General features: G+C 41.6%; 1 protein-coding gene across 1 annotated transcript in view; it reads left to right on the forward strand.

The window, feature by feature from the left end:
• The first annotated feature begins 5,796 nt into the window (after positions 1-5,796).
• The window catches only part of LOC103821426 (bifunctional heparan sulfate N-deacetylase/N-sulfotransferase 3), a 51,807-nt gene continuing 43,823 nt past the window's right edge, over positions 5,797-13,780 (forward strand). Inside the window, exons 1-2 of the mRNA XM_030239094.2 lie at positions 5,797-5,930; positions 12,190-13,316. Coding sequence (XP_030094954.1) covers positions 12,336-13,316 — 981 coding nt within the window. The 5' untranslated portion in view covers positions 5,797-5,930; positions 12,190-12,335. The remainder of the gene's footprint in view (positions 5,931-12,189; positions 13,317-13,780) is intronic.

The raw sequence follows: 13,780 nt of genomic DNA on the forward strand, positions 1-13,780 counted from the left end.
AGGTAGTGGGCAAGGAGCTGCATCCAGATTTCATGTGAGTCCCCTGCGTTGTCCAGTTGCCTCTGTGCCCTGTCCTGTGGAGTTCGTGGCCCAGGAGCAGGCACAATGTGCAAGGGCTGTGGTACACAATGGGTAAATCAAATTAAGTGGTAAGGCTGACATGCCAAAGCAGCATTTTGTAGGCACAGCTCCTAGGAAACTTCACAGGGAATTGCATACAGAATTTCTGGCATTATAAATCATTATAATTCACTGCTATTATATGACCACCAGCTGCTAACTTAAACCTACTACAATTTCTGCTCAGAACAACTAAGCTGAAAGGTAGAATTATGATGAGAGTTACCTTTTTCATATATTTGCACAATATCTAGTGCAGCAGGGCACTAATAACAATAGGAAGTTTTAGCTTTTAATTTTTATCTTTAGTCCATCTGGGTTAGCATTTGCCTTTAAGGTGACTTAACATTTTGCATGTAATTACAGTCTCTGGATCTTTGAAAAGAACTGTTTCTCTTGAGTTTTCTGAGTGGAATAAAATACACTTATTAGCCTGTAACCTTTTTTAAATCCCTCTCCCATATGGTATTCATGTGGCATCACATATAACAATATAGGATAATACCCTGGATAGTATGGGCTATCATGAATATTGATGAACAGGGTAATTAAGATCTCCGCGCATGGTGCATGATTACATATGGGCAACCTATTGACATAATTTCTTATGATTAAATCAAAACAATATATGGCAAACATAAGAGTTCTACCAGCTTTTCTGGTATTTCAATCCATTTCATGTTTGGGGAGAACTGAAATATTAATAGGCAGAAAGATCTGGTATTCAAATTAATTCTAGCAGGAAAGAAAACAATATTGCCTTTTTTTTCTTTACCTGTTGACTTGTGGGACAGATGACAAGCTGCTATGTTTCCCTGGAGGCTAACATCTGATGTTCCAGAATACAGGCTTTCATTAAAAAATGATGACTTGTGAGGAGATGTTCATATTCATGTGAACACAGTGCAGGTGCTCATCTTCTCTAGTGCCTACAGACAGCCTGAAACAACCAGTGTGACAAACAAACCACCACAGCTGAAACAGCCGATAGCAACTTCAACATCAGTCATGAGGATTTATTTTTGTTTTTGCTGGGTTTGATCTCCCAGCACTATAAAAACTCTGGGGTCACTGATTGATAGATGCTCTTAAGCCATCAAGGCCAGTCCAGCACTGTGATGAACAATGTCTGATTGTCACTCAAGCTCCATCTCAAAGTTAACCACTCTTTTTGCCCTCTCTACTCAGAACAGGTCTGCTTCACTCTGGTGATTTAAGAGCTTCTTCTAATTTCCATCCTAACTTTCCGCACCAGTTTTACCCAATCATTATTATGCCAAAAATCTCTTTTCCTTAAATACTTGTGAGCTACCACTGCATATTGATGTCTCCCCCTCTAGTGCTGCAGCTATATCACCTCTCAACCTTCACCTCAACAATCGTGGGACAGGCTGCATATTCACCTAATCATGGGAACAGCTCTTCTCTCCACCTCTTCCACTTGGAATCACTTTTCCGAATTTTAACCAGCCTTCTAAGTGACGGTGTACCTCAGCCATATGAAATAGCATCAACACTTCCATATATCCACCTCTCCTTTTCCTCTCTGAGCACTGTCTGCAGTGCTTTCCAGACACATCACTTTGGCAGCTGACAGACACTCCCTAACTTTGACTGGTCTCCACGTCCTTTCTCATCTCAGTGATTCCCAGCTGATGAGCTCTCAGTCTGGAGCAGACAGTCATGTCATTGATCCTGCAGCGTTCCCTTGCATGCTGAGTAACTTCCCGCTCCTGTGCAAACTCCTCTGGTTATTGCTCTTTGTTTGTTGCCACAGGGAAGCAGGGCTGTGCTTTGGGTGCTGGCTGTTCAGGAGCACAGAAGGCAGGAGGGATTTTTTTATATAGAAGAAAGGGAAGGGTATGAGGAAGTTGAAGACAATGCTAAAACATGCTGCTTTTCTCAAAAAAAAAAAAAAAAAAATCAGCTAAATTACCCATTTTCTCCAGAGTTACTTCTGCTAAGGGAAAGGAAAGATGAAAGGAAACAATGATGATTTTTCCAGCTGACTGTGAAAGACATTCTGCTTTGGCAAGTCTTTGGGTTATTGCTCAACTGAAGTGCTGGGTATAGCAGTTTAATGTTTTCCCTCTCTGCAAATAACAAGACTATTTTAGAACTTTTCCTTTGTTATTGGTGTGGAAAATGAATTGATTTTAGGGTAATAATACAAACTCTTCTTAGCCCTGTTTTATTATATATTCTAAAATCAATTTTAAACAGGTTTTAATTGCATATTGCTTTCTTTAAAAGGGCAAAGATGCTTCAGACTGTTGACTTGCTTATAGAGACTCGGTTTCTTTTTAATTTTCTTCCATTCTCATTATCCTTTTCCTGTAACCAATTTCAATATTGCTAAGGAGCTTTCACTCAAATTGACATACATTCAAAACAACTCACTAAAATTAATACATTCTGAATCACTGCTGCTTTTTTTTTTTTTTTTTGTGTATATTTATTAACTTGGAACCTCTGAACCTGATATAATGGGAATGAAGAGTCTTTTCTCTCTTTTCATAAGCAAATTTCCTGGTAAATTGCAACAGAAAATGCTCAGTCTTCCTCATTAATGGGTCTGTCGTACACATCACATGGCATGACTTGAGCGGTAAAGGGTGGGTTTGCAGCTTACAACAGACATACCTAATGAATTCCTGAGCTGCCCATTTGATCATTGTACAAAGATGACAATTGTCTCGATACCCTGATTAACATGGAACAAAACATATTTATAACAATAGTTTATTCTAAGCCTGGAGATAAAAGCGCCTTGCTGCTGCCAAGCAGTCAGCGCCCACGGCATGTAATTAGCAACTTCCTTCCACTGGTTTGAAAGATATTACTGCAATGTGTATAGATAGTGGGATTTTTTCGGCTAAGGTATTGAAAATTAAATAGAAAGTTGTGAAAAGGAAACAATAAGTGGGTTTTTCCATCTGAAAGATAGTGGCTTTATAGGGAAAATCCATAAGTGTGGCTGGCTTCCTGTATTGTTTGCTACAGAATAGTCTTTGCACACTTCACAAGTGAAGGATATTGTAATAACAATACTGGAAAAATGTAGTTCAGTTACAAACTTGAACAGTGTCAGGGTGTTTTTCTTATACCACATTTTTCTCCTCATTATATTGATGAAACGTGTAAAGAAAACCTTTCCCAGTTTAACAAGTTTCTGATTCATGCAAACAGCATTTTAAATCTACAGTAAGTTTGCCTTTTGACGAGTAGCATTTGTAATAGCTTTAAAAAAGTAATTACAAAATGACTAATAACAGGCAATTGCCTTGATGCTCCTTGTTTTCAAATACCTATCTCAATTTAATGGCATCCTGCAAGAAAATTCCAACAAAAATAATACAAATAAAATGAGTGTTTGGTTAAAAAACATTTCTAAACTTAGAAAATGGAAGACTTGGTAAAGCATTTCTTTATAAATGGAAAAGTGTTGGTGTTATAAATAATGCTCCTAACAAGGACCTTTTTAATGTGCAGTATAATCAATCGGTCCATTGTATGAGCAATTTGTGCTGGTAATGATGTAGTAATGATCACCATACCAAAAATAACCAAATTTTGCACAGGTTCCAGTGGGATCAAAAGTTCATTTGCAAATGTAGAACCATGCAATGGTTAGAACTGTTTCTTGCAGTAATTGCCTGAAATTGGTGAGACCCTGAGACAAGGTGGGATTCAGTTCATTTGAGGAAGAGAGGCTGCTGATGATGGAGAAGGACGTAGCACAGGCTAAGAGCAGAGTTGGAAGAGAAACATGAGTGGGAAAGGGAGCATTCATCTGTAAAGGCCAGCAGTAAGAAAGGCAGAAAGCTGAGTCCTTAGTTCATGGTGGAGAGTAGCAGTTGTCTAAATGTGTCTGCTTGCCTGCAGTTCAGTAGGTTTTCCTCTTCCCTAATTTCTTTTCTGGATTTACTACTCATTTTCCTATTGTTTTGTGAAGTACTGTGTGCCAGGCAGAAATCTTTGCCAGAAGCGCAGTCAGCGGTGCCTTAAGATGTATTGCTCAAAGAGTGGCTAAGACATCACTCCCAGTTCAGGCTGCACTGACAGCTCAAGAGCAAAAAACCTGAAAAGTAGCACCAAGAAAGATGAAAGCTGTTAATATTCCTGCCAGAAGCACTCGGTGCTGCAGCTGCTGACGTGCAGTGCTGCAGCCCTCAGCTGTGAGGTGTCTGGCACATCTCTGTGAGCAGCCAAGTGCTTCTGAGGACGGGCGCTCTCCAACACGTTTCTGACCAGGCTGGCCAGCGATAACCTAAAACCAGCTGCTCAGAGAGAAGGGTAACAGGGAAACCATGACTGTGAACTTGCAGCTGAGAATTTCGGTCACTTGTGGCTGACTTCCACCCCATGCTTCCTAGCCTGTTGTAGGAAAAATCTGTCATAATAGAGAGTCCCCAAAACAAGACTGTGTCGGGATATTCACCCAGTCGAGAAGCTTAACGTGGGAGAAAATCCCTTTCTGTAGAATACTGAGAGGGCAACAGGATTTCAGATGGATTCTCTTTTCCAGGGATTAATAACCCCACACATAATAAGCCCTCGTGACAAATTCTCTTTTCTACTCTAAGTCTAGCTTATGGACCTTGCACTGTTTTGTAGCCTAGAAGGCAGTAAAATTTGGGGTATTTAGTGTTTCATGAGAAGAAAGGGAGAAAAAGAGGAGAAAGTAAATAACAGTATTCCTGAATTAAGAGCTGTAAATTCTCCTGATGTTTGGAAAAACAACATTCAGGTGACTATAGCTTTTCTCCTTAAAGTTTTTGCCTTGAGTTAGTCACAGAAAGGAAGGTTTGGACAGACAAGCGCCACCGATGGAGTTAATCCGATGTATTGAACTGTCAGCCATTAGGTGAGCTAACAATCACTGGGCAATTGCCAGGTAAATTAGCTAGATCAAGAGGGTACTTGTAAAATTTATTCATTTTATTTCCCATTTGTGAAAGCTAATGCAGTTCACACAGGGAATCCTAACTCCCTCACCTGCAGTAATGGAGCAGCTCCATCTCCAGAGCGAGGGATGCAGGGTGTCTGTGAAAAATACAGTGGGACTAACTGTGTTTAACATAGGGTTAGAAAATTCAATAAAGAAAAGCAGCGAGGCTGCAAACACATTAACTGGCATTCTCTCAAGATTTTAACCCTGCAGTGTCTTGACAAAATGTAGTTGACCTCACGGAATTTCCACCCTCGTGTGCTACCTTTAGATCGGCTCAGAAATCGACCATACCTAAAGCTGCACCGACAGCGAGAGATTTGGCGGGAGGGTGTGAGTTAAACTTCCCCTCGGCGCCTCTGCAGCAGGGGCTTCCTAAATTGGTTTTGGAGGAGCGGGGGGAAAAAAAAAAAAAAAAAAAAATCATACTTTATTTAAGACTGGGACTAAGAATCCCACAACTGAGGCAGCGGCGACCCCCGTGCTGGAGGGGGGCGCCGCAGGTGCCGTGAGGGGCGGACCCCGCGGGCCTCTGAGGGCGGACGCCGCCTGAGGGCCCGGGGCCGCCACCACCCCCGGCCCGGCCGAGCCTCGGAGGAAGGCGGGCGATGTGGGAGGCGGTGCGGCGGAGCCCCCGCCCGCCCCTCGCCGGCGAGCGCGGCTCCTCCTCCGGGAGGGCGCGGCGAGGCTGCCGGGCGGTGCTGCACCCCCGGCGGCAGCCCCGCCGCACCTCCGCGCCCCGGGCGGCTCCGTGCCCGCCGCCCCCGGCGCCTCTCCCGGAGCGGGCTCTGCGGAGGGCACAGACGGCGGCGGGATCTGAGGCACCTCGCAGGGACATGCCGGCGGAGCGCGCCCGGAGGTAACGAGCGGGGCGGGCGGTGCCCGCGGGCCCGGCGCGGCGAAGCCGCACAGCTCTGCGCTCGCCGGCTCCGTGCCCCCGGCAAAGTTGTGCCCGAGACCCGCAGGCTCCCGCTCCGCTGCGGGCGCCGCCCGGGCCGGGAGCGCGGCGGGATGGGCCGTCTGCCCGGCACTGAGGCTCCCGCTGCGGAGGCAGTGCTTACGGGGCTGTTCTGTGGGCTTTCTTGGGGTTTGGGTTTGTTTTTCTTGTTTGCCGGCGCACTCAGCATCTGCCTGGCGCGGTCCCCGCACCAGCCCTTCAGTGGCTGGGCTTTTCCCTTTCGCTCTCCTCGCGGGGTTGTCAGGCGCGACGCTGTTGCCCTCTAGTGTTTGCGGGGTTGGTTATGGCTCTGTTGGGGGACAAAATTAGTCAGCCTAGTGCAGTACTTATTCATAACTTCAAGTGGTTATAGCTACTTGGATTCCCCAAATCCTGTCAAAAATTGATGTGTGCTGCTGCTCGGTTCAGCTGTCATGTGCAACCCTCGGGAAATGGCAGAAAAGTTGTATATTATTCAGTTCGATATCTGATATGCTGGATAATTGCTTCAGGTTTTGGTGTGGTGGGCTTTTCTCTTCCTAATAGAATGGTAAGTGAAAGAAAGAAGGTTTCTCTCACTGTCAGCATCCCCACTCGGGTGTCTCGGAAGAAATGGTGCTGAACTCTGCCTTATTAACTCTTTACACTTTGTGGTTGTGGGACAAAAGTGACGGGAAGGAATGGTATGGGCACGGACCAGACAGTGTGCTGGACATTTATCTCAGAGACCTTGAGCAAATAATTTACTCTTTAGGTACTGATGTTTTTGCAATTGCTGAAAAATAACAGGGTTTATCTCAGAAAACTTGTGTGATGTCAAGAGCTTAAAGATATTTCTGTACAAAGTGTTGTATGAAGGTAAAGAGTAATTTGAAGACTAAACTAAAGTTCTGTGTTCTGTTGAAGTCTTTAAAACCTTCTTTGAAACTATTTTTAAACATTGTATATTTCATCTTTCTAAATATTTTTTCTTGACAATCTGTAATGCTTGAATCCCTATCCTGTAAGGGTCTCTAGTACTGCATTAAGCAATGCAGCATGGAGCTTAGGATACCACAGGTACAGTAGAAATACAAACTGCTTACCTGAAGGACTTGAAAAAGAATTTCTGTCCGTCAGAATTGCTGTGCTGTCTGAACCATTCCCTTTTTTTTTCTAACAGCTATGAGGGAATGTAAGCCTTTCAATAACCACACATTCCAGGGTTTGTTTTGTGATACTGAAGGGTCTCAAAGACTTCTCTTGACAGTTCATGTCTCATATCACCTTTTTACAAGTTGCACGTATCTTTTAAATATGTAGTTGTAAGGTCTCATTCTCAGCCTGGATTTACTCATTTGAGCTGTTAATGCTTGAATATTTTAGTCAGTAAAGTAATGTTGTAAGTAGGGGTACTCAGAGGTTACTTTGGTGTTTTCATAACTGATTTAAAAATCTGAGCCCTGCTGTTCACCCCAGGTTTGGTTGTGTTCAATTGTATTTTGCTGCTTCTTACCATGTCCTTTGTATATCCAAAGATTTCCATTTTAGTAACACTCAAATGACTTCAGATGATGATGTATTTCATAGTGACGGGCCAGAGCAGACCTTTATGTTCAAAGCAGTTAAGCAGCATTCTAATCAGTGGAGATTTAAATGTCTAAAGTAATATGCTAAACAATATGCCTCCTTTTTTTTTGCTCTTCATTTAAAACTCATCCTTCATGTAATATATCCCCAGCATGTCACCAGCAATGTGGTAGTGTCCAGTCTGGTAAAGAACAGAACAGAAGGACAATATAGTGATGGGGATTATTAGAAGAAAGTTATTAAAAATATGTCCCCAGATAAATGTAGCATATCTCAATAATATTGATGACTACTCAATGCAGAACTTTTTAGTAGTTCTCAATGAAAAGGATTGTTGTTATCCTTTAAGAGTATGTTTTTTACCTCTAAGTATGACCCAACTTTATTGTTTCTAATCAAGGGTCGCAGTAAACAGTTGCCCTAGCACAGGCCTGAGGTAAGACTAAACTGGAGTTTTCTTACTAGGCTTTGATAAATTTGATTTGAGAACAATTTCTCTCTTATTTATGAATATTTTAGTTGAGCCCATTGCTTTAATCCTGATATTAGGACAGCAGAAAAAAGTTTCTTGTCATTTTAAAAATGGTGTTGATACTCATGATTCTACTTTAGCAGACATTTTTTATAAATTCTGTGCAGTTTTATGTGCCTGTGCAGTTTCTGGATTGAGAACCCCGGTGAAGAATTTAGTAGGCTGCATTCCCAGTTTGTATTGTCTTGTGGAAGAGTTTCCATGAGGGTTATCGGGGGGAATGATTTACGGGAGCCAAGAATTTGGTCATTTATGCTTAGCAATGAAACAACAAAATAAAGAAAGCTGCAAGTGGATGGAATTCACTTATGGTGTGCTTTGGGTCTTTGGGGTTCCTCACAGTAGTTGTTCTGTCGTCAGTGCTGCTTTGTTAGTGAATTGAAAAAACCTGGAACAGAAGGAGCAGAACAAATTCTAACCCCCCCAAACCAATCCAAATTGAAGATCTCTATTCAAATGCATCTATTTCATGCTAGTTGCCTGCAGATGCCTGTAATTGTGACTGCCCAGCAGTGTGTTCAGAATGGTAAATCTTCTGCTTAATAAGGTAATATTTCTTTCCTGTACCAGCAAGATTTTCACATGAGCTGGTTCTGGGCTGCAGAAACCACTTCAGCAGTGGATGACAAGAACATTGAGCCTTGCTGTCTGTGTTCATAACAAAATGCAAAATTTGCTTCCATGACTCAGCTTTCAGCAAGATCTTATCCATAGTGAGTCTGTAAGTTAAAAACCAAATTCTGAATATTCAAAGATGCTAATTTTCACCTTAAAGGGAGCATTTTAATACCTTCTACTTTGAGCAGCAGAGGTAAAAGGTCCTGGTCTGAATTTTAGACCAGTGGCATGAAAATGCAAAACGGGAGATCAAATGTGGGTTCTTCTAAAGCAATAAAGTTCTAGAATAGAAAAACAAACAGGGAAATTTTATTGCTTCAAACCACAGAAAAGTACCATACAAATTATTTTATAGCTGAAATTTATTGCAACATCAGCTTTATGGAACTTTGGATTCTTCTAATATTTGACACCTGTTTTCAAGTGCTTTGAGGTACAGGTGGGACCATATTCCTCTGTCACGGAATTCCATGTGACTGTAGAAATCAAAAGGAGCTGAGACTGCTGATGCTATCTATGGGTATTTTTCATGTTTTTGCACTGAAACAATATTAACAAGCTTGAACTCTTGTAAAGACTTTCTAGACTATTTTTTTTTCTTTAAAGCCTTTTTCTTATACTTGGATATTTTTTATTGATGTTGATGTTATCATGACTTCTCCTTTCTTTGGTGAAGTATTGCATTCTTTGGTCATGGAAGTAAGACTCCTCAAGTACTGTCCCCTTCTGAAATGCTGCTTTTCACAGCTTACTCGCTGTAGGTACATGGAGAATTACACTTTGTCTGGTTGTACTGTAGGAAATGAGAGCAAGCAGGGACCATCTTCCCTGAAGCCACGTCTAGAGATGTGATAAAGGTCACTGTCATGATCTCCATAGGCCCCACAATGTGTGGTGTGGTGCATCCCAGGATGTCACTGTCAGGGAGGAGCATTGTGAGTTGTTTTAGCATGCTGCAGTAATACAGCACTAGAGTATAGCTAGTGCTGTTGCTCAGGGGAAAATGCTGCTGTCCCTCGAGGAAAGCAACTGTACCTTGTCAAGGCTTTGTTGATATTCTAAAATACATGTTCTCTTTGACATTTTTGTTTTGTTATTTCTGTGTTATTTGGAACTCCTGCCATGCAAACCAGTCCTTAAGCGAGTGTAAATTACCTAAGCCTCAAGCTGATCCAAGAGAGTGTGCATTTAAACCTTGTGCCTTGCTCTGTTCCATCCCACTTCCTTCCTGACTGTCTTCAGCAGGGAGCGTGCCAAGTCTGGCTGTGTCCTGCTGCCTCTGAGAATTCCTCATTCCTCACAGTCGAACCTCACATCTGTCTTGGCAGTTGCAGCCCCTCCTCCTTACAGCTGCACTCTGTAGCCCCAGGGGGTACCTGCAATTAGGAGCTGAGGATACGATGACAGGGCTTTTCTTGAGGAAAACACGGATTTCTGGGCTGGCTTCAGATTTTTCTCTCTGTGGAACGGCTGCAAATGTTTCTTGGGTTGCAACCCTTGTGTAATACCCAGTTGAAACAGCTCTGTCTCATGAGCCCTTCCTTGCTATGAGCTTAGGTCAGTGTCAATTGTCATTTTTCCATATATAGACCAACCAGATCTGTGGTTATCAAAGACAAATAGGTGTGTGCATTCTACAGAATGCAGTCACTGTTAATTTCAGGCACTAAAATTATGTGTTTCTTGGCATTCAGGCAGCTGAATTGAAATGCAAAATGAAGAGAACCCTTCGTGTGTGTAATGAAAAATCATCTGTCTGGAAACCTCTCTCTGGTGTTAACTCGTTCAGAATGGAACTTCTCTTTGTCACCTGACTTGTTACCATGCTAAATAGTTCTGTTATGCCATCCAGAATGATATTCTTGAAGCTAGTGTGGCAAGGGCTGGACATTTCAGTTATTAAGAATGAGTTCATCTAAAGGTACTTCCATATTGTTGTTTGGACTTTATGCATTCTTCAGGTTTGTTTCAGATAGAACCCAGGAAGCTGGGGATGTGTTATTTTAGTCTAACACTAATTGGTGAGCCTGGGTGAAAGGCAGGTCTCCTGCCCAAAAGCTTTCAGCAGGACTTTTTGCAGCTGCAGGAGTTTAAGTATTCCCCGAAGAGGAGGGGTTGATAAACAGTTATCTGTGAGTAGAAGGTGAGCAGACTAAAATCTATGCAGAGTAGAATCTATCCAGACAGAAGGAATCTTGCTCTGAATCTTAACTATGAATGAGACAGCTCACATATACTTGCTGTTTGTGCTGAAAATTGCAGTTTTGATGAATGGAATGACTTGGAGTTTCTTTTTCCCTACATGGATTTTTTTCTCATTTATTTTTACTTTGTGCTCATCATGGCACTAGTAAGATCTGTCTTCAGGATTTAATTAATTTTGTGGGCATTACATAGGTACTGTTAAGTACATCATATTTTTTAGAAAATATGGAGTTTTTTGAAAATCTGGAGTGAAAGACCAGTTTGCTTACAATGTAGGATTAAAAAAAAACCCAACCAGGAATGGAAGGATTCAGCTCTCAGTTGGGAAATGACCATGTTCATGCCACTCCATCTCCTAATCCCATTTCCAAATGGACCTGGGTGTAAACTACACTGAAGTTACAGTGGCATGTTCTAGATCTTACACACTTAATATTTTTCAAAATCTGCTCTGAACCTTTGTTTATGACTTATGATCAATATTTTATGCTTGTCACACCATCCAGTTGTTTTACTAGGGAGTTTTGACAGCAGTTGTACTGCTGGCTTGAAAAATTGCTCTTTCCTTAAGTACAAGATAGAACATAAGTATATCCTTAGGTGATCTGCATGTTAGGTTTAACTTTTGATTTATTACTTTCTCTTCTCAGATTGAAGAGCTTGATTATTCTATGGGGTTTTTTTAATGCAAAGAAATGTTTCTAACAGTTTGTAAAACTGCACAGTCCAGAAAAAATGCTTTGTTTTTCTCTAATGTTGCAGAAAGGAAGTTTTGCTTTAAAAAATTCCTGTAATAGATATTTATAGTATATGTTTGTACAACAGTTAAGATATGCATGTTCTTGGTTCTTTGAAAAACTAATACAAGATAGAATTTGTTCAATTATGTTGCCCCAGCTTTTTAGGGGTAGAAGGTTATAAATTTTCTTCAATACTTGGGTTGTTAGCAATTGTCTACTTGGAGCTAACTTTTATCTTTAGGAAAAAAGAATTTCTAAACCACTGTAAATTCTTTGCTTTGCAGTGCTTCTCCCTGCTTTATTTGATCCTCTGAGTTGAGGAACCTGTGAGATGTAGAAACCTTCAAATGCACATGGCAAGTAGAGGGAGCAAGAAAAAATATATTATTGCAAAATGTTGAGCTGTTGGTCTCCAGACCTCTGGCTGGCAGTGATTTCTTTGCTCCCCATTAGTTTAAGGAGATGATACTTCACAAGGTCATGCCTCATTTAAATCTCTGATTTTCTTTTCTTCTAGATTGTACCTTCAGTAAAGCTCTGTGGAAGATAGATGTGTGTGCTGCAATGGTGACATAAATATTTCAGAGGACTGGAACAAGTTGTTGAGAATCTGTGTTTGTTTTTCATGCTGCTGTTGAGAGCTATCTAAGGCAAGTAAACACCATGAGTTTTATCCTGAAACTTCACAGACATTTTCAAAGAACAGTAATTTTGCTGGCCACTTTTTGTATGGTGAGCATAGTTATTTCTGCCTACTACTTGTATAATGGCTACAAACAGGAAAATGAACTTCCTGAAACCTCTTCAGAAGTGGAATGTGGTGATCCCCAACTGTTGCCATTCAAGCTGATGGAGATGAAGACCACGAAGCCTGTTGATCCCCTGAGGACAGACCTTGTAGTGCTGGTGTTTGTGGAAAGCCAGTACTCAACATTAGGCCAAGATATCATAACCATTCTGGAATCTAGCAGGTTTCAGTTTCACATTGAGATTGCATCTGGGAAAGGTGACCTCCCAGTGCTTATAGACAGAAACAAAGGCAAATACGCTCTCATAGTATATGAAAACATTCTTAAGTACGTCAATATGGACTCCTGGAACAGAGGCCTTCTAGATAAGTACTGCATAGAATATGGTGTGGGTGTAATCGGATTTCACAAAGGCAATGAGAACAGCTTGCAGAACTTTCAGTTGAAGGGTTTTCCTTTCCATGTCCACAGCAATCTGGCTATTAAGGACTGTTGCATTAACCCTCATTCCCCACTGCTCCATCTGACTAAACCTTCTAAGCTTGAGAAGGGGCCCTTGCTTGGAAATGACTGGGCCGTTTTCCAGATTAATCACACAACTTATCAACCAGTGATATTTGCAAAAATAAAGACACCAGAAAACCTTTCTCCACCTGCTGCTATAAATGCTCTCTATGCCACGGTAATTCATGACTTGGGGCTCCATGATGGGATTCAGCGAGTCCTTTTTGGCAATAACTTGAATTTTTGGCTGCACAAGCTGATTTTCATAGATGCCATCTCTTTCCTCTCTGGAAAGAAGCTCACACTATCCTTGGATAGGTTCATTCTGGTTGACATAGATGATATCTTCGTTGGCAAGGATGGAACGAGGATGAACACCAACGATGTACAGGTAAAGTAAGTGCACAAACTAATGGTCATTGCAGCAAAGTGATTTTTTAATCTGAAAGTGAATAGTTCTTCATAGTTGGAACTTCAGGGCTCCACCCTGGAGCTGTTCATAATTAATGCACATGTTGAGAGTCTTACAAGCAGGAGGTAAATGCAGTGAGCAGCAGTAAATGTCAGCATAAACTTTGAAGAGTAGACTGGAGAAATAGGTTTGGATGTCAGGAGTTGCTTGCAGCATTTCACCTCTCTTATCTCTCTCTGTTTTATGGCACTTGCTTGCAAAAGGAGGGTTTGTGTTACTATTGGTCTTAAAAGCTCATTCTGTCACTAAATGACTTGACAATTTCCATTTTTATGTTTAGAGTTGTACATTGCTGAAGGTTCTTTTCCACTCTGTTGTGCTGTTAAATGAGGTGATTGATAGTTGTTATGATGTTGGTGCTACTGACCAACATTATTTCTCCC

The sequence above is a fragment of the Serinus canaria genome, chromosome 4, assembly GCF_022539315.1.
Source record: "Serinus canaria isolate serCan28SL12 chromosome 4, serCan2020, whole genome shotgun sequence".
NCBI lineage: Eukaryota > Metazoa > Chordata > Aves > Passeriformes > Fringillidae > Serinus > Serinus canaria.